The sequence below is a fragment of the Salmo salar genome, chromosome ssa18 (assembly GCF_905237065.1).
Source record: "Salmo salar chromosome ssa18, Ssal_v3.1, whole genome shotgun sequence".
Taxonomy (NCBI): domain Eukaryota; kingdom Metazoa; phylum Chordata; class Actinopteri; order Salmoniformes; family Salmonidae; genus Salmo; species Salmo salar.
Genome location: NC_059459.1, coordinates 67,966,819 through 67,986,280, shown reverse-complemented (window position 1 = coordinate 67,986,280; position 19,462 = coordinate 67,966,819). Strand labels below are relative to the sequence as shown.

General features: G+C 45.9%; 2 protein-coding genes across 4 annotated transcripts in view; one reads left to right on the top strand and one right to left on the bottom strand.

Moving 5' to 3' along the window:
• The first annotated feature begins 13 nt into the window (after nucleotides 1–13).
• Nucleotides 14–4,335, top strand: txnb (thioredoxin b). Its single transcript, XM_014156173.2, has 5 exons — nucleotides 14–157; nucleotides 1,082–1,186; nucleotides 2,503–2,568; nucleotides 3,605–3,670; nucleotides 3,889–4,335. The coding sequence occupies exons 1-5, from the start codon at nucleotides 134–136 to the stop codon at nucleotides 3,952–3,954; spliced, it is 327 nt and encodes a 108-aa protein (XP_014011648.1). The 5' UTR covers nucleotides 14–133; the 3' UTR covers nucleotides 3,955–4,335.
• Nucleotides 4,336–5,775: 1,440 nt separating this feature from the next.
• Nucleotides 5,776–19,462, bottom strand: part of LOC106577822 (sushi, von Willebrand factor type A, EGF and pentraxin domain-containing protein 1) — a 192,705-nt gene continuing 179,018 nt past the window's right edge. For all 3 annotated transcript variants that reach the window (XM_045701416.1, XM_045701415.1, XM_045701417.1), the window contains 2 exons: nucleotides 14,691–14,784; nucleotides 5,776–6,072 (listed from right to left, as the gene is read on the bottom strand). In XM_045701416.1, the coding sequence (XP_045557372.1) occupies nucleotides 6,042–6,072; nucleotides 14,691–14,784 (125 nt within the window). In that variant the 3' untranslated portion in view covers nucleotides 5,776–6,041. The remainder of the gene's footprint in view (nucleotides 6,073–14,690; nucleotides 14,785–19,462) is intronic.

The window sequence follows — 19,462 nt, the reverse complement described above, 5'->3', positions numbered from 1 at the left end:
ATCGCCCACGAGGGGCAGGGCTTATGCGCGGCTTTTATAAACCCGGCGGCGTCACTTCACACACTGAAAGCCGCTTGCTGTCACAGGAGCTTACTATTGTGTTGTAACAGACCGCCAATAAAGCACCATCAACATGATTCTCGAAATTGAAGATAAGGTAAGACATGTTTTTGCTTCGTGCATAGCTCTTTTGATTGATCATCCTAACTCAGTTTGGGGGTTTTGAAGCGTTAATAACGTTCACGCCGCTGCGCCTGTCATCGAATGTTCATTCCTAACATGCAGCTAACTGGCTAGGCTTATCTGGACTAGGCAAACGTTTTCAATCACCTCTAACTTGCCGGCTAAATCGCTACCGTCCCAGTTAGTGTTTAAATTCCAGATAACCTGGACTTTAATGGGCTGTGTTGCATCATCATGGTTGCAATGTTCTAAGTGTTGAGCAGTTGGAATCAGTCCCGGGCAGTGATGTGTATAAACCACGGATTGCGGTTATGTATTGGCCGTTAAGAGGTTTTGAAGCCACTGGTCGGCCATGTTGGCACTCCCCAGTAGGAACTCTTTCATAGGAATTAATGCAATTCTATAGTATTTAAAGGACAAAATGACAGGTATTTAAGTTGTTGTAGTAGGGACGGTAACATTAGTAATCTGAAAACATACTTTAAGGAATATATTTTTATTTGTATGTTTAGGTCAGATCATATAATTTGAAAGTATACATTTAGGTGTGCGAATAATATAATACATGTGTCAAAAACAAATGTAGACATGAATAAATGCATTTCTATAGCTTCCTAAATATTTTTTTACAACGTGAGGGACGGCTTCAACACAGTGCCCCCTGTCAATCATCGTGTGTGTGATAGTTTACCAAAGTCCTGTTCACGCTAAACAAGGTCCTATAAACCACTATCATGTTCATAACAACCAATAAAGTATTATATTCTTATGATGCCAGACCTTGTTGATGGCCAATAACATATTCTATGTTTGTCATTCTCATTGTGGATGGACAATAATGTGTTCTGTAGGATCTTCCTCACAGTTTATTAATAAAGTATTCTCTATTGTTCTGTAGGATTCCTTCTTCAGTGCCCTGAAGGAAGCGGGAGACAAGCTGGTGGTAGTAGACTTCACAGCCTCCTGGTGCGGCCCCTGCAAAAACATCGCGCCCTTCTTCAAAGTGAGTGGTCCAACACTCAACTTCCCTAGCTTAGCTGTATCATTATTCACGCGGGAAGGTTCTTCTGATTAGTTTCTGATCTTGCTCTAGGGCCCGTATTCATAAAGCGTCTTAGACTTGGAGTGCTGAGCTAGGATCAGTTCTCCATTTTTAGATCATAATCAATAAATCACATTTTATGTCACATACACATGGTTAGCAGATGTTAATGCGAGTGTAGCGAAGTGCTTGTGCTTCTAGTTCCGACCATGCAGTAATATCTAACACGTAATCTAACCTAACAATTTCACAACAAGTACCTTATACACACACAAGTGTAAAGGAATGAATATGTACATAAAAATCTATGAATGCGCGATGGCCGAACGGCATAGGCAAGATGCAGTAGATGATTACAAGGACAGGGTGGATGTTACTAGATCAGCTCTCCCACTGAGATGCTGTATGAATACAGGCCCAGTTGTGCCTAGTCTAGTTAAGATGCACCCTGCTAGCTATAGCTGTCAGATGGTCTCCTGTGAGAGGCCTCAATGCCAAGTAGGGGGAGTCTGAAGGGGTTGGATGGTCTGAGCCAGAGATATTATGGAAGACAAAAAAACTGTGTGCAAACCCTATTCCCTACATAGTATACTACATTTGACCAGGGCCCATAGGACTCTGGTCAAAAGTAGTGCCATAACTAGGGAATAGGATGCCATTTAGGATGTAGCCTGTGTTGTGGTGGCCATGTCGTCTTGGCAACCGTTGAGGAAGCCTCCTAGGACTTGGAACATTGCACTTATCAAGTGAAGAGCCCTTAATATAAACTGTAAACAGAATGCTAATGAACAATGCTGAGATGATCAGCCATAAGGCCACTGAGGCAGAGCAGGGTTGTTAAGAAGGGCCTTGCCGTAAACTTTTTAAAATGGAAAACTGGGTCAATACTCGCGTTACATAGCATTCAAGTGGAGATGTGAGTCAACCTATGGTGTGCGTCCTCCATCAATACCCCTTGTATGGTATGTCTCTATCTAGAAGGACAGTACTGGGTCAATAATAGACAGGTGGATACATGAGCTGCTGTGTCTGACTCATCTAGTTGAGTTAAGGGTTACAAAATTCCCAAGTTTCCTGGTTGTAGGATTCTGGATTCCCCCCCTCTCCTCCGGTTCCGGGAATCTTCGAACCAGGATCTCTGGAAAACCTGGGGATTTTGGGGAAGCTAATAGAATTTTGGAATTCTAGTTGAGCCAGCAGTACACTGCTAGACCTGTTTTCCCATTGGGGCTGTCTTGCTGACCCTTGCCGTTTAACCTCTCTCTGCTCCTCTACAGGGGCTGTCGGAAAAACCAGAGAACAAGAATGTGGTTTTCCTCAAGGTGGACGTGGACGAGGCAGCGGTGAGTCAGTTGTGTGTGTGTGTGTGTGTGTTCCACAAACATTGAACAATTGTTCTTGTTGAAAGTGCTTGGACATTATGTACTGAACGTTGAAGTGATGAAATGGGACGTTATCAGATTTCCTGTGAATTAGTACAAACAGTCCAGTTGGTGTATTTGAATACAGAACTCTTTGTAAAGATGGATGGCTTGCCTAACATTGACTAGACCTCAAATGTATGTAGATCTATTGGGAAACACCATGAGGCTATCTCTTGAAGTACAAGACTCGAGAGAATACTTTGGTTAGGAAAGTGGGGTCAGTAGAAGAGCCGACTGTCTGGCTGGTCGGCAGTTTTCAGGTGAAGGGTTACTATCCAATTGTGTGACTTTGTTGCTGTGGCTACGGGAAGTGGCTTCACGTTGGGTGTTTTTGTTATTTCAGCTGTCTGCGTTGGGTCATATAGTATGCAGTCATGTAGACTACTGTGTGGCCGGGTGTACACAGGGGGGGGGTTCCAAGACCTGCTCTTCTGCTTTTCCCTTGTATATTATTACAGAAGGCTTGAGGCGATTTGCCCAGTCAGTTAGGCAGGACAGGTTTGTCCTAACTAAGGCCTTCCTTACTGGGTGATACTCAACCACATCAATGTGCTTTTTATAGAGGGAGCCGGTTTATTTACACTACTACTGTACCTTTTTAGTATGGCTCCTAATAGCCATTAAAAAAGAAAAAACGTACAACAGGGATTTGAGAGGAATGGGAGATGCAGTAGAGGAATGCTGAGGCAGAGGGCTCGTAGTGAGGACGACTGGCTACTATTCTGAACTGTGAGTGGTGCTCTTTCTGGCGCCCAGACCTGATGAAGCATCAGTCAAGTGTCTGCTACACAGAGTGGAAGAGAAGTCCAGTGGCTATAAGATCATCAGCAGACTCCATCACCATCATCAACCATGCAGCTTTCAAAGACTTGGCCTCTATTGGTTGATCTGTCATGATATATTGCTTGTTTGGTCTACATATTAATCCCCCTTCACTCTGCCTCTCCTTCTATAGGATGTGGCCAAACACTGTGACATCAAATGCATGCCGACGTTCCATTTCTACAAGAATGAGAAAAAGGTGGGTATTTTCTTGTAATGAATCTTTTCCTTTTTATAAATAATAATAAAAGGAGTAACACTTAACTGATGGTCACTTTAACTGATTTCCCTCTCGGGCCAAAGACTGTATTATATTTAGTATAACAGTCGGCTGTACCGCTGTACCAGCCTATGTTTTTGAACGTTATTGTGGTACGTTGAAAGTGATATTAGAATCCCTCGTGGTGTCGTTCCCAGGTGGACGATTTCTCTGGGTCCAACGAAGCCAAACTGGAGGAGAAGGTCAACGCTCTGAGGTCATGAGGAAGAGGCTGACCCACACGCACATCTGCACTGACGCTGTACAAACGCCACCACCAACCATCTAAAGACCGAACTCCCTCTTGGAAGGAATAATTCCACTATAGTCCAATTCCCTCTCGAAGGACCAGATTCCACCATATGCACAACAAAACATTCAGTTTTAATTCAAAATGGTTTTTTATTTTTATTAAATGTTAATACTAAACCATGCCTCTAATTCCTCCGGTGTATTAGTCATTCTTATTCAGGTCAGGAATTTATCTCCATTTTTGAAAAGGACCATAATATTTTAGATGTGTTTTTATATATTAGAGCAATGCTGTTGGGATTTTGACTGTTCTGTTGAAGTGGGTGGATTCAATAAATGAAGATGAATGCTGATGTCTGGTATGAGTTCCCTAAATAGTTTTTTGGGGATGAGTTAATGGACTAGGGTTGCACTACTCTTCATGGCGCGGTAGTCAACTGTATATTTAACTTCCTAGACTAGAATTGAGCATGCGTCCCATTTGCATGGTGTGTTTTATAGCCTAATGTTAATCTAGATTTAGTAGGTACGAAAGTATAGCTTAGAAATGTGTAGTCTCTAAGATTCTATACATTCTAAAGCATCATGTCTTGACTAGAAGGCCTCATGTAACTACAGTAAAGGGAGAATGCTTTCAGGCATCGATTCAGACCAAGCCATAGCCCACACCCGCATAGCTGACGTCTGAGGTGTAACTGCATTGGCGCCGTCTTAGTCCTTGTCACGACGCTACACCCATCCCAGTCGTGTTAGACTTTCAGAACGAAAAAGTGTAGGCTATATAGAAATTATGCACATATTAAATGATTTAGAATTTATCATCGTAATTGAGGTGTAGATTAGCCTACATCTCACATTCCAGTGTTTGAACTTGTAAACAAGGCTGCATTTGAATTTCGCTTAATGTGACGCTGTGCAGCCAATGGCAATGTCCCCATTAGGTATAATGCCAGGAACCGCATGTGGATTTAGCAGCTCTAACGCAGTTTCACCTCCACGCCAAAACAACCTCTGCAGATCTGATTGAATAGAGCCCTTTAGACGCAATCTAAAGCAACATTGACTCTCACATCCATCTTAAAGCACTATGAATATTTTATTTAACCTAGTAAGTTGACAGAACAGATGCTCATTTACAGCAATGACCTAGGGGAGAGGGGATGAACAAGGCAATTATAATTTGGGGATGATTAGGTGACAATGGTATCTGAGCCAGACTGGGAATTTAGCCAGGACACCAGGGTTAACACCCCAACTCTTACAATAAGTGCCATGGGATCTTTAGTGACCACAGAGAGTCCGGACACCATTTAACATCCCATCCGAAAGACAGCACCCTACACAGGGCAATGTCCCCAATCACTGATATTTATTTTAGACCAGAGGAAAGGGTGCCTCCTTCTGGCCCTCCAACACCACTTCCAGCAGCATCTGGTCTCCCATCCAGGGACCAACCATGCTTAGCTTCAAAAGCAAGCCAGCAGTGGGATGCAGGGTGGTATGCTACTGGCACACTGATTCTAGAAGGATCATTAGGGAACTATAGTAAAGGCATGGAGAGAGCCACTGCCGGCACCAGACATGCCTTAGTGTCACAACACCCAACAACAGAGATGAGATACTAGTGGCGTTCCAGCCCAACTACATTGCAGACACCTGCCATCTTGCAAACACTTAGGTTTTTAACATATCAGCTAATCATACGATAGAGCAATCTGATGCCATTCACTTGCTCACATAGGCTTGGCTCTGAAAAACATTGAGGAACATATAGTTGGAGTGAATGGAACCGATTCAGTTGTATTTTATGCTTTAATAAAAACGTGAGAATAGTTTACACATATACATTGGACAATCACATCGTTTTTACACATCGTACAAGTATAGCAGCATATTTAATACTGTTCATTTTATATATGAAAAAATACAGCTTTATTTTACAAAATGTATCTGTTTTTGTTTCCCTGGGAGGGGGACAGAATTCATGGTTTACAATTATGAAATAATTACACAAAATTCCCTTCATGGAGAGCGAAATCTTCTTTCACGTTGAATGGACTTAAATATTAAAATATCCTGTTTTCCTTTTCCTGTAAAGTTGAGAGAAAATGAAAAAGACTATTAGACTAAATCATTTGTCATTTTGAAAACCTTTTATTCCTGGCTTGATATTTTAAATGTAGAAAACATTGCCATTAGTCCCGTAGTTATAAACTACTCGGTGCCGGCCTGTTTTCATCTGACTGTTGGGGTTTGAAAAAGCCCAGTTGGCTGTTTTCCCAGTGAGAGAGTAGGCAAAAAAAAAGTGGCATCACAATGGATGGATAGCCCTGCAGTGTGGCTCATAGCCAAATGGCCAAATGAGTCCAATCAGAAGTGAGAGAGAGGTTTTCTCATTCAGTTATATCTGTCAGCCTTGAGTTTTGCAGTACATTGGAAATAAATATAAATTCCTGACACTATCTTTACCTAGATGTTCAGTCAGATTAGGAGAGCTTTCTCTGTTAGAGTGGTGCAGTCAGCCAGATACTGTACATCAATCTACACACAATACCCTATAATGACAAAGTAAAAAACAGTTTTTTACTTTGTCATTATAGGGTATTGTGTGTAGATTGTTGAGGGGAAATAACAATTGAATATATATATATATATAAAAAAATTAATGAAATATCACATTTACATAAGTATTCAGACCCTTTACTCAGTACTTTGTTGAAGCACCTTTGGCAGCGATTACAGCCTCGAGTCTTCTTGGGTATGATGCTACAAGCTTGGCACACCTGTATTTGGGGAGTTTCTCCCATTCTTCTCTGCAGATCCTCTCAAGCTCTGTCAGGTTGGATGGGGAGCGTCGCTGCACAGCTATCTCTAGATATGTTCGATCGGGTTCAAGTCCGGGCTCTGGCTGAGCCAGTCAACGACATTCAGAGACTTGTCCCGAAGCCACTCCTGCATTGTCTTGCCTGTGTGCTTAGGGTCGTTGTCCTCTTGGAATATTAACCTTCACTCCAGTCTGAGGTCATGAGCGCCCTGGAGCAGGTTTTCATCAAGGATCTCTCTGTACTCTGCTCTGTTTATCTTTCCCTTGATCCTGACTTGTCACCCAGTCCCTGCCACTGAAAAACATCCCAACAGCATGATGCTGCCACCACCATGCTTCACCGTAGGGATGGTGCCAGGTTTCCTCCAGAAGTGACGCTTGGCATTCAGGCCAAAGAGTTCAATCTTGGTTTCATCAGACCAGAGAATCTTGTTTCTAATCCTTTAGATGCCTTTTGGCAAACTCCAGGCTCTCATGTGCCTTTTACTGAGGAGTGGGTTCCGTGTGCCCACTCTACCATAAAGGCCTGATTGGTGGAGTGCTGCAGAGATGGTTGTCCTTCTGGAAGGTTCTCCCATCTGCACAGAGGAATTCTGGAGCTCTGTCAGAGTGACCATCGGGTATTTGGTCATCTCCCTGATCTAGGCCCTTCTCCACCGATTGCTCAGTTTGGCTGGGCGTCCAACTCTTGGAAGAGTCTCGGTGATTCCAATCGTCTTCCATTTAAGAATGATGGAGGCCACTGTGTTCTTCGGAACCTTCAATGCTGCAGAAATGTTTTGCTACCCTTCCCTAGATCTGTGCCTCGACAGAATTATGTCTCGGAGCTCTACCGACAGTTCCGTCGACCTCACGACTTGGTGTTTGCGCTGCCATGCACTGTAAACTGTGGGACCTTACTGTATATAGGCAGGTGTTTGCCTTTCCAAATCATGTAAAATCAATTGAATTTACGACAGGTGGACTCCAATCAAGTTGAAAAACATCTCAAAGATGATCAATGCAAACAGGATGTGCCTGAGCTCAATTTCGAGTCTCAAAGTAAAGGGTTGAATACTTACGTAAATAAGTTTTTTCTGGTTTTTATTTGTGTGAAATTTGCAAAAAAATCTTAAAACCTTTTTCCGCTTTGTCATTACAGGATATTGTGTGTAGATTGATGAGGATTTTTTATTTTATTCATTCCATTATAGAATAAGGCTGTAACGTAACAAAATGTGAAAAAAGGGAAGGGGTCTGAATACTTTCCGAATGCACTGTATGTGTCCAGTTAGTACTGAGCCTCTCTGTCCAGCAATACCTTGGCCCAACTCCAACAGACAGAGAGGGAGAGCTGAGCTGAGACACAGACCTGGGTTGAAATACTACATGAAACCTTACAAATACTTTGAGTGTCTGCTTAAGCCTGTTAATAGTGCCATGGGTGGGTTTGCAGTTTTGGGACTATTCTAGTGGTTGATTAAGCCAGGCAAGCTCAATCAAGCACTGCCGGTAAAGTATTTTCAATTATTTCAAATATTGTTTGAGCCTAGGTCTGGTGAGAGTGCCTCACATTACAGAGAGATTATATAGTAGGTCACTTTGTATTGCTGTACTAGGGTTTCCTTCAAATGATGACACAGACACAAACTAGGCCTCATTCAGGAAAAGGGGAAGTGTCCCATCCTGACCATGGTAAGCTGTTATTTTCTATGGTAGACTGGTCAGGGCGTGACAGGGGGTGTTTTTCTATTTCTATGTTCAGGTTCTAGTTTTCTATTTCTATGTTGGGTTTGTATGGGATGATCTCCAATTAAAGGCAGCTGGTCCTCGTTGTCTCTCATTGGAGATCATACTTAAGTAGGGTTTTTTTCCACCTGGGTTTGTGGGATCGTGTTTTTGCACAGCTCTGTAAAGCCTGCAGAACGTGACGGTCGTTTTCCGTTATTTGTTGTTTTGCTTTAGTGTTCTGAGTTTAATAAATATTTATCTTGAGCACTCAACACGCTGCACCTTGGTCTACTCCTTACGACGAGCGTCACAGGAAGATATAATGATTTCCTTATGAGCATTATTAATGTTATGATTTGTCATTCCTGACTAGAGATGTTCCTGACATATTTTGAGCTGTGTGTGATCAAGTAGAACTGTGAGGTCTGGTAGAATAGAGTGGTCTAGTAGAACAGAGTGGTCTGGTAGTACAGAGTGGTCTAGTAGTACAGAGTGGTCTAGTAGTACAGAGTGGTCTGGTAGTACAGAGTGGTCTAGTAGTACAGACAGGTCTAGTAGTACAGAGTGGTCTGGTAGTACAGAGTGGTCTGGTGGTACAGAGTGGTCTGGTGGTACAGAGTGGTCGAGTAGTACAAAGTGGTCTGGTAGTACAGAGTGGTCTAGTAGTACAGAGTGGTCTAGTAGTACAGAGTGGTCTAGTAGTACAGAGTGGTCTGGTAGTACAGAGTGGTCTAGTAGTACAGAGTGGTAGTACAGAGTGGTCTGGTAGTACAGAGTGGTCTAGTAGTACAGAGTGGTCTAGTAGTACAGAGTGGTTTGGTAGTACAGAGTGGTCTAGTAGTACCGAGTGGTCTAGTAGTACAGAGTGGTCTAGTAGTACAGAGTGGTTTAGTACTACAGAGTGGTTTAGTACTACAAAGTGGTCTGGTAGTACAGAGTGGTCTAGTAGTACAGAGTGGTCTAGTAGTACAGAGTGGTCTGGTAGTACAGAGTGGTCTAGTAGTACAGAGTGGTAGTACAGAGTGGTCTGGTAGTACAGAGTGGTCTAGTAGTACACAGTGGTCTAGTAGTACAGAGTGGTCTAGTAGTACAGAGTGGTTTGGTAGTACAGAGTGGTCTAGTAGTACCGAGTGGTCTAGTAGTACAGAGTGGTCTAGTAGTACAGAGTGGTTTAGTACTACAGAGTGGTTTAGTACTACAGACTGGTCTGGTAGTACAGAGTGGTCTGGTAGTACAGAGTGGTCTAGTAGTACAGAGTGGTTTAGTAGTACAGAGTGGTCTAGTAGTACAGAGTGGTCTAGTAGTACAGAGTGGTTTAGTACTACAGAGTGGTTTGGTAGTACAGAGTGGTCTAGTAGTACAGAGTGGTCTGGTAATACAGAGTGGTCTGGTAGTACAGAGCGGTCTAGTAGTACAGAGTGGTCTGGTAGTACAGAGTGGTCTGGTAGTACAGAGTGGTCTAGTAGTACAGAGTGGTCTAGTATTACAGAGTGGTCTGGTAGTACAGAGTGGTCTAGTAGTACAGAGTGGTTTAGTAGTACAGAGTGGTCTGGTAGTACAGAGTGGTCTGGTAGTACAGAGTGGTTTGGTAGTACAGAGTGGTTTAGTAGTACAGAGTGGTTTGGTAGTACAGAGTGGTCTGGTAGTACAGAGTGGTCTGGTAGTACAGAGTGGTCTGGTAGTACAGAGTGGTCTAGTAGTACAGAGAGGTCTGGTAGTACAGAGAGGTCTGGTAGTACAGAGTGGTCTGGTGGTACAGAGTGGTCTGGTGGTACAGAGTGGTCTGGTGGTACAGAGTGGTCTAGTAGTACAGAGTGGTCTAGAGGTTCAGAGTGGTCTAGTAGTACAGAGTGGTCTAGAGGTTCAGAGTGGTCTAGTAGTACAGAGTGGTCTAGAGGTTCAGAGTGGTCTGGTAGTACAGAGTGGTCTAGTAGTTCAGAGTGGTCTGGTAGTACAGAGTGGTCTAGTAGTACAGAGTGGTCTAGTTGTACAGAGTGGTCTGGTAGTACAGAGTGGTCTAGTAGTACAGAGTGGTCTGGTAGTACAGAGTGGTCTAGTAGTACAGAGTGGTCTGGTAGTACAGAGTGGTCTAGTAGTACAGAGTGGTCTGGTAGTACAGAGTGGTCTAGAAGTACAGAGTGGTCTGGTAGTACAGAGTGGTCTGGTAGTACAGAGTGGTCTGGTAGTACAGAGTGGTCTGGTAGTACAGAGTGGTCTGGTAGTACAGAGTGGTCTGGTGGTACAGAGTGGTCTAGTAGTACAGAGTGGTCTAGTAGTACAGAGTGGTCTGGTGGTACAGAGTGGTCTAGTAGTACAGAGTGGTCTGGTAGTACAGAGTGGTCTGGTAGTACAGAGTGGTCTGGTAGTACAGAGTGGTCTGGTAGTACAGACAGGTCTAGTAGTACAGAGTGGTCTGGTAGTACAGAGTGGTCTGGTGGTACAGAGTGGTCTGGTGGTACAGAGTGGTCGAGTAGTACAAAGTGGTCTGGTAGTACAGAGTGGTCTAGTAGTACAGAGTGGTCTAGTAGTACAGAGTGGTCTAGTAGTACAGAGTGGTCTGGTAGTACAGAGTGGTCTAGTAGTACAGAGTGGTAGTACAGAGTGGTCTGGTAGTACAGAGTGGTCTAGTAGTACAGAGTGGTCTAGTAGTACAGAGTGGTCTAGTAGTACAGAGTGGTCTGGTAGTACAGAGTGGTCTAGTAGTACAGAGTGGTAGTACAGAGTGGTCTGGTAGTACAGAGTGGTCTAGTAGTACAGAGTGGTCTAGTAGTACAGAGTGGTTTGGTAGTACAGAGTGGTCTAGTAGTACCGAGTGGTCTAGTAGTACAGAGTGGTCTAGTAGTACAGAGTGGTTTAGTACTACAGAGTGGTTTAGTACTACAAAGTGGTCTGGTAGTACAGAGTGGTCTAGTAGTACAGAGTGGTCTAGTAGTACAGAGTGGTCTGGTAGTACAGAGTGGTCTAGTAGTACAGAGTGGTAGTACAGAGTGGTCTGGTAGTACAGAGTGGTCTAGTAGTACACAGTGGTCTAGTAGTACAGAGTGGTCTAGTAGTACAGAGTGGTTTGGTAGTACAGAGTGGTCTAGTAGTACCGAGTGGTCTAGTAGTACAGAGTGGTCTAGTAGTACAGAGTGGTTTAGTACTACAGAGTGGTTTAGTACTACAGACTGGTCTGGTAGTACAGAGTGGTCTGGTAGTACAGAGTGGTCTAGTAGTACAGAGTGGTTTAGTAGTACAGAGTGGTCTAGTAGTACAGAGTGGTCTAGTAGTACAGAGTGGTTTAGTACTACAGAGTGGTTTGGTAGTACAGAGTGGTCTAGTAGTACAGAGTGGTCTGGTAATACAGAGTGGTCTGGTAGTACAGAGCGGTCTAGTAGTACAGAGTGGTCTGGTAGTACAGAGTGGTCTGGTAGTACAGAGTGGTCTAGTAGTACAGAGTGGTCTAGTATTACAGAGTGGTCTGGTAGTACAGAGTGGTCTAGTAGTACAGAGTGGTTTAGTAGTACAGAGTGGTCTGGTAGTACAGAGTGGTCTGGTAGTACAGAGTGGTTTGGTAGTACAGAGTGGTTTAGTAGTACAGAGTGGTTTGGTAGTACAGAGTGGTCTGGTAGTACAGAGTGGTCTGGTAGTACAGAGTGGTCTGGTAGTACAGAGTGGTCTAGTAGTACAGAGAGGTCTGGTAGTACAGAGAGGTCTGGTAGTACAGAGTGGTCTGGTGGTACAGAGTGGTCTGGTGGTACAGAGTGGTCTGGTGGTACAGAGTGGTCTAGTAGTACAGAGTGGTCTAGAGGTTCAGAGTGGTCTAGTAGTACAGAGTGGTCTAGAGGTTCAGAGTGGTCTAGTAGTACAGAGTGGTCTAGAGGTTCAGAGTGGTCTGGTAGTACAGAGTGGTCTAGTAGTTCAGAGTGGTCTGGTAGTACAGAGTGGTCTAGTAGTACAGAGTGGTCTAGTTGTACAGAGTGGTCTGGTAGTACAGAGTGGTCTAGTAGTACAGAGTGGTCTGGTAGTACAGAGTGGTCTAGTAGTACAGAGTGGTCTGGTAGTACAGAGTGGTCTAGTAGTACAGAGTGGTCTGGTAGTACAGAGTGGTCTAGAAGTACAGAGTGGTCTGGTAGTACAGAGTGGTCTGGTAGTACAGAGTGGTCTGGTAGTACAGAGTGGTCTGGTAGTACAGAGTGGTCTGGTAGTACAGAGTGGTCTGGTGGTACAGAGTGGTCTAGTAGTACAGAGTGGTCTAGTAGTACAGAGTGGTCTGGTGGTACAGAGTGGTCTAGTAGTACAGAGTGGTCTGGTAGTACAGAGTGGTCTGGTAGTACAGAGTGGTCTGGTAGTACAGAGTGGTCTGGTAGTACAGAGTGGTGTAGTAGTACAGAGTGGTGTAGTAGTACAGAGTGGTGTAGTAGTACAGACTGGTTTAGTACTAAAGAGTGGTTTGGTAGTACAGAGTGGTCTAGAAGTACAGAAAAGTCTAGAGGTTCAGAGTGGTCTAGTAGTACAGAGTGGTCTGGTAGTACAGAGTGGTCTAGTAGTACAGAGTGGGCTGGTAGTACAGAGTGGTCTGGTAGTACAGAGTGGTCTAGTAGTACAGAGTGGTCTAGAGGTTCAGAGTGGTCTGGTAGTACAGAGAGGTCTGGTAGTACAGAGAGGTCTGGTAGTACAGAGTGGTCTAGAGGTTCAGAGTGGTCTAGAGGTTCAGAGTGGTCTAGTAGTACAGAGTGGTCAAGTAGTACAGAGTGGTCTGGTAGTACAGAGTGGTCTAGTAGTACAGAGTGGTCTAGAGGTTCAGAGTGGTCTGGTAGTACAGAGTGGTCTGGTAGTACAGAGTGGTCTAGTAGTACAGAGTGGTCTAGTAGTACAGAGTGGTCTGGTAGTACAGAGTGGTCTAGTAGTACAGAGTGGTCTAGTAGTACAGAGTGCTCTAGTAGTACAGAGTGGTCTGGTAGTACAGAGTGGTCTGGTAGTACAGAGTGGTCAGGTAGTACAGAGTGGTCTGGTAGTACAGAGTGGTCTGGTAGTACAGAGTGGTCTGGTAGTACAGAGTGGTCTAGTAGTACAGAGTGGTCTGGTAGTACAGAGTGGTCTGTTAGTACAGAGTGGTCTGTTAGTACAGAGTGGTCTGGTAGTACAGAGTGGTCTGGTAGTACAGAGTGGTCAAGTAGTACAGAGTGGTCTAGAAGTACAGAGTGGTCTAGAAGTACAGAGTGGTCTGGTAGTACAGAGTGGTCTAGTAGTACAGAGTGGTCTAGTAGTACAGAGTGGTCTGGTAGTACAGAGTGGTCTGGTAGTACAGAGTGGTCAAGTAGTACAGAGTGGTCTAGAAGTACAGAGTGGTCTAGAAGTACAGAGTGGTCTGGTAGTACAGAGTGGTCTAGTAGTACAGAGTGGTCTAGTAGTACAGAGAGGTCTGTTAGTACAGAGTGGTCTGGTAGTACAGAGTGGTCAAGTAGTACAGAGTGGTCTGGTAGTACAGAGTGGTCTAGAAGTACAGAGTGGTCTAGAAGTACAGAGTGGTCTGTTAGTACAGAGTGGTCAAGTAGTACAGAGTGGTCTAGAAGTACAGAGTGGTCTGGTAGTACAGAGTGGTCTAGTAGTACAGAGTGGTCTAGTAGTACAGAGTGGTCTAGAAGTACAGAGTGGTCTAGAAGTACAGAGTGGTCTAGTAGTACAGAGTGGTCTAGTAGTACAGAGTTGTCTATTAGTACAGAGTGGTCTGGTTGTACAGAGTGGTCTAGTAGTACAGAGTGGTCCGGTAGTACAGAGTGGTCCGGTAGTACAGAGTGGTCCGGTAGTACAGAGTGGTCCAGTAGTACAGAGTGGTCTGGTAGTACAGAGTGGTCTAGTAGTACAGAGTGGTCTAGTAGTACAGAGTGGTCTGGTAGTACAGAGTGGTCTAGTAGTACAGAGTGGTCTGGTAGTACAGAGTGGTCTAGTAGTACAGAGTGCTCTGGTAGTACAGAGTGCTCTGGTAGTACAGAGTGGTCTAGTAGTACAGAGTGGTCTGGTAGTACAGAGTGGTCTGGTAGTAAAGAGTGGTCTGGTAGTACAGAGTGGTCCGGTAGTACAGAGTGGTCCGGTAGTACAGAGTGGTCCGGTAGTACAGAGTGGTCCGGTAGTACAGAGTGGTCTAGTAGTACAGAGTGGTCTGGTAGTGTGTGTGTGTGTGTGGTTTGTCACCTAGAGCAGTCGTGCCCGCTCCACCCTGGACTGCAGTGACACCTGTTAGGCCTGATGCACCTCCCACCGTTCAGACAGGACGACGAGCACACCGCTGTGAAAACACACACTGTCAATACAACCGTAAACCATTCAACATATATATACATATATATACACACACACACACTGTCAATACAACCGTAAACCATTCAACATATATATACATATATACACACACACACTGTCAATACAACCGTAAACCATTCAACATATATATACATATATACACACACACACTGTCAATACAACCGTAAACCATTCAACATATATATACATATATACACACACACACTGTCAATACAACCGTAAACCATTCAACATATATATACATATATACACACACACACACACACACACACACACACTGTCAATACAACCGTAAACCATTCAACATATATATACATATATACACACACACAGTCAATACAACCGTAAACCATTCAACATATATATACATATATACACACACACACTGTCAATACAACCGTAAACCATTCAACATATATACACACACACACTGTCAATACAACCGTAAACCATTCAACATATACACACACACACACTGTCAATACAACCGTAAACCATTCAACATATATATACATATATACACACACACTGTCAATACAACCGTAAACCATTCAACATATACACACACTGTAACGGCTGTCTTCTGTAGAAATGGACCAAGGCGCAGCAGGTATGTGAATACTCATCTTTAATTAAAATAAAGGAGTAGAGCATCCACTTAACAATTCAAACAAAGTGACAACAGCTATAGTTCTGCAGTCTAGAAACGCAGTGCAAAAAACAACCACCCACAACCCCAAAGAAAAACACACACACCTATATAGGACTTCCAATCAAAGGCAACTATACACACCTGCCTTCAATTGGAAGTCCCAATCATCCACCCAACATTTAACCAATACAAACATGCCACGTCCTGACCCCAAAACTAAAACACTAGCTCCATCTGCTGGTCAGGACGTGACAGTACCCCCCCCTCAAGGTGCAGACCCCGGAATGCACCTACCAACAACAACAAAAAACAACACAAAACCCATAAACAATAACCCTAAAACAATAAGGGAGGGAAGGGAGGGTGGCTGCCGTCACCGACGGCACTGTGCTACACCCTCCCTCCCCAACCCACCTATCCTGGAGGTGGCTCAGGTGCAGGGCGTGGACCTTGCTCCACTGTTGGCGTAGCCCACTTCGGTGGCGCTGCTAACTGCGCCGGGCAGATGGGCCACTTGGGCTGACCCTGGCAGACGGACCACTCGTGCTGGGCCGGGGGACAGGAGGACCCCTCGGGCTGGACCGGGGGACAGGAGGGCCCCTCGGGCTGGGCCGGGGGACAGGAGGGCCCCTCGGGCTGGGCCGGGGGATAGGAGGGCCACTCGGGCTGGGCCGGGGGACAGGAGGGCCACTCGGGCTGGGCCGGGGGACAGGAGGGCCACTCGGGCTGGGCCGGAGGGCAGGAGGGCCACTCGGGCTGGGCCGGAGGGCAGGAGGGCCCCTCGGGCTGGGCCGGAGAGCAGGAGGGCCCCTCGGGCTGGGCCGGAGAGTAGGAGGGCCCCTCGGGCTGGGCCGGAGAGCAGGAGGGCCCCTCGGGCTGGGCCGGAGAGCAGGAGGGCCCCTCGGGCTGGGCCGGAGGGCAGGAGGGCCCCTCGGGCTGGGCCGGAGGGCAGGAGGGCCCCTCGGGCTGGGCCGGAGGACAGGAGGGCCACTCGGGCTGGGCCGGAGGACAGGAGGGCCACTCGGGCTGGGCCGGAGGACAGGAGGGCCACTCGGGCTGGGCCGGAGGACAGGAGGGCCACTCTGGCCGATCCGGGCAGTCTGGCCACTCTGGCAGAACAGGGCAGTCTGGCCACTCTGGCAGAACAGGGCAGTCTGGCCACTCCGGCAGTTCAGGGCAGTCTGGCCACTCCGGCAGTTCAGGGCAGTCTGGCCACTCCGGCAGTTCAGGGCAGTCTGGCCACTCCGGCAGTTCAGGGCAGTCTGGCCACTCCGGCAGTTCAGGGCAGTCTGGCCACTCCGGCAGTTCAGGGCAGTCTGGCCACTCCGGCAGTTCAGGGCAGTCTGGCCACTCCGGCAGTTCAGGGCAGTCTGGCCACTCCGGCAGTTCAGGGCAGTCTGGCCACTCTGGCAGTTCAGGGCAGTCTGGCCACTCCGGCAGTTCAGGGCAGTCTGACCTCTCTGGCGACTGTTGACTGGCGGGCAGCTCTGACGACTGTTGACTGGCGGGCAGCTCTGACGACTTGACTGGCGGGCAGCTCTGACGACTGTTGACTGGCGGGCAGCTCTGACGACTGTTGACTGGCGGGCAGCTCTGACGACTGTTGACTGGCGGGCAGCTCTGACGACTGTTGACTGGCGGGCAGCTCTGACGGCTGTTGACTGGCGGGCAGCTCTGGTGATGGTTGACTGGCGGGCAGCACTGACGACTGTTGACTGGCGGGCAGCTCTGGTGACTGTTGACTGGCGAGGCTGGGTTGACACACTAGACTCCTGATGCATGGGGCTGGTATAGGACGTGCCAGCCTGGAGACACGCACCTCCATGCTAGTGCGTCTGGCGGGAAACACCGGACCGAAAGGGCGCGCTGGCGGTCTTGATTGTAGGGTTGGCATCCCCCCTTCCGGCTCGATGCTCACCTTGCCCTGGCACCTGCGGGGCGCTGGTACTGGGCGAACTGGGCTGTGCGTCCGTATAGGCGAGATGGTGCATACCTCAGCGTAACATGGCGCCCTCCACCTCGTACGCACCTCCCTGTAGTCACGGGTAGCTGGCTTACTGCTCCTCCCTGGCCTGGCCAAGCTACCCGTGTGCCCCCCCCAAAAAAAAATCTTGGGGCTGCCTCTCGGGTTTCCTAGCCAACCGTGTTCCAGCGTAACGTTCCCGATGGTTCCTCTGTCCAGCTGCCTCCACTCTCCTGAGTGCCTCCACCTGTTCCCATGGGAGGCGATCCCTTCCGGCCAGGATCTCTTCCCAGGTGTAGGCTCCCTTGCCGTCCAGGACGTCCTCCCATGTCCATTCCTCCCTTTTTCTCTCCTGTGGCTTCCTCCTCTTCTGCTGCTTGGTCCTTTGGTGGGTGGTTCTGTAACGGCTGTCTTCTGTAGAAATGGACCAAGGCGCAGCAGGTATGTGAATACTCATCTTTAATTAAAATAAAGGAGTAGAGTATCCACTTAACAATTCAAACAAAGTGACAACAGCTATAGTTCTGCAGTCTAGAAACGCAGTGCAAAAAACAACCACCCACAACCCCAAAGAAAAACACACACACCTATATAGGACTTCCAATCAAAGGCAACTATACACACCTGCCTTCAAATGGAAGTCCCAATCATCCACCCAACATTTAACCAATAGAAACATGCCACGTCCTGACCCCAAAACTAAAACACTAGCTCCATCTGCTGGTCAGGACGTGACACACACACACTGTCAATACAACCGTAAACCATTCAACATATATATACATATATACACACACACACTGTCAATACAACCGTAAACCATTCAACATATATATACATATATACACACACACACTGTCAATACAACCGTAAACCATTCAACATATATATACATATATACACACACACTGTCAATACAACCGTAAACCATTCAACATATATACACACACACACTGTCAATACAACCGTAAACCATTCAACATATATATACATATATACACACACACACTGTCAATACAACCGTAAACCATTCAACATATATATACATATATACACACACACACTGTCAATACAACCGTAAACCATTCAACATATATATACATATACACACACACACACTGTCAATACAACCGTAAACCATTCAACATATGTACACACACACACACACACACTGTCAATACAACCGTAAACCATTCAACATATGTACACACACACACACACACACTGTCAATACAACCGTAAACCATTCAACATATATATACATATATACACACACACTGTCAATACAACCGTAAACCATTCAACATATATATACATATATACACACACACACACTGTCAATACAACCGTAAACCATTCAACATATATATACATATACACACACACACAGTCAATACAACCGTAAACCATTCAACATATATATACATATACACACACACACTGTCAATACAACCGTAAACCATTCAACATATATATACATATACACACACACACTGTCAATACAACCGTAAACCATTCAACATATACACACACACACACACACACACACACACACACACACACACACACACACACACACACACACACACACACACACACACACACACACACACTCTCTCTCTCTCAGGTCTATCAGCTTTGCATGCACCTGACCAAGAACTATCCTAAGGCTGAGGCAGTTATTGCCTTTGACCAGGAGAGCAACTTTGGTTTTAGAAGTTGGGGGAACATAATAATTTTTTTACTCCAGACAGCCTACCCGACCGCTCGGAGGCATCTGCATGGTCCAAAAGCACACTGTTGCCTCGTTTTGTATCACAATTTCAGAATGTGAAAGTTGCACCCCTGCCTTTGACTAAATGAGTAACAAGGAGAAGGTGTGGACACACACACCCACACTTTCAGTAAGTGTCACGTTCTGAATCTTCAAATTCCCTGTCATAAAGGAGCCAAGGATCAGCGTGCCGGTAATTCCACATCTTTATTGAGGGAAACCGAAACCAAAACAATAAACAGGTACGCAGCAAG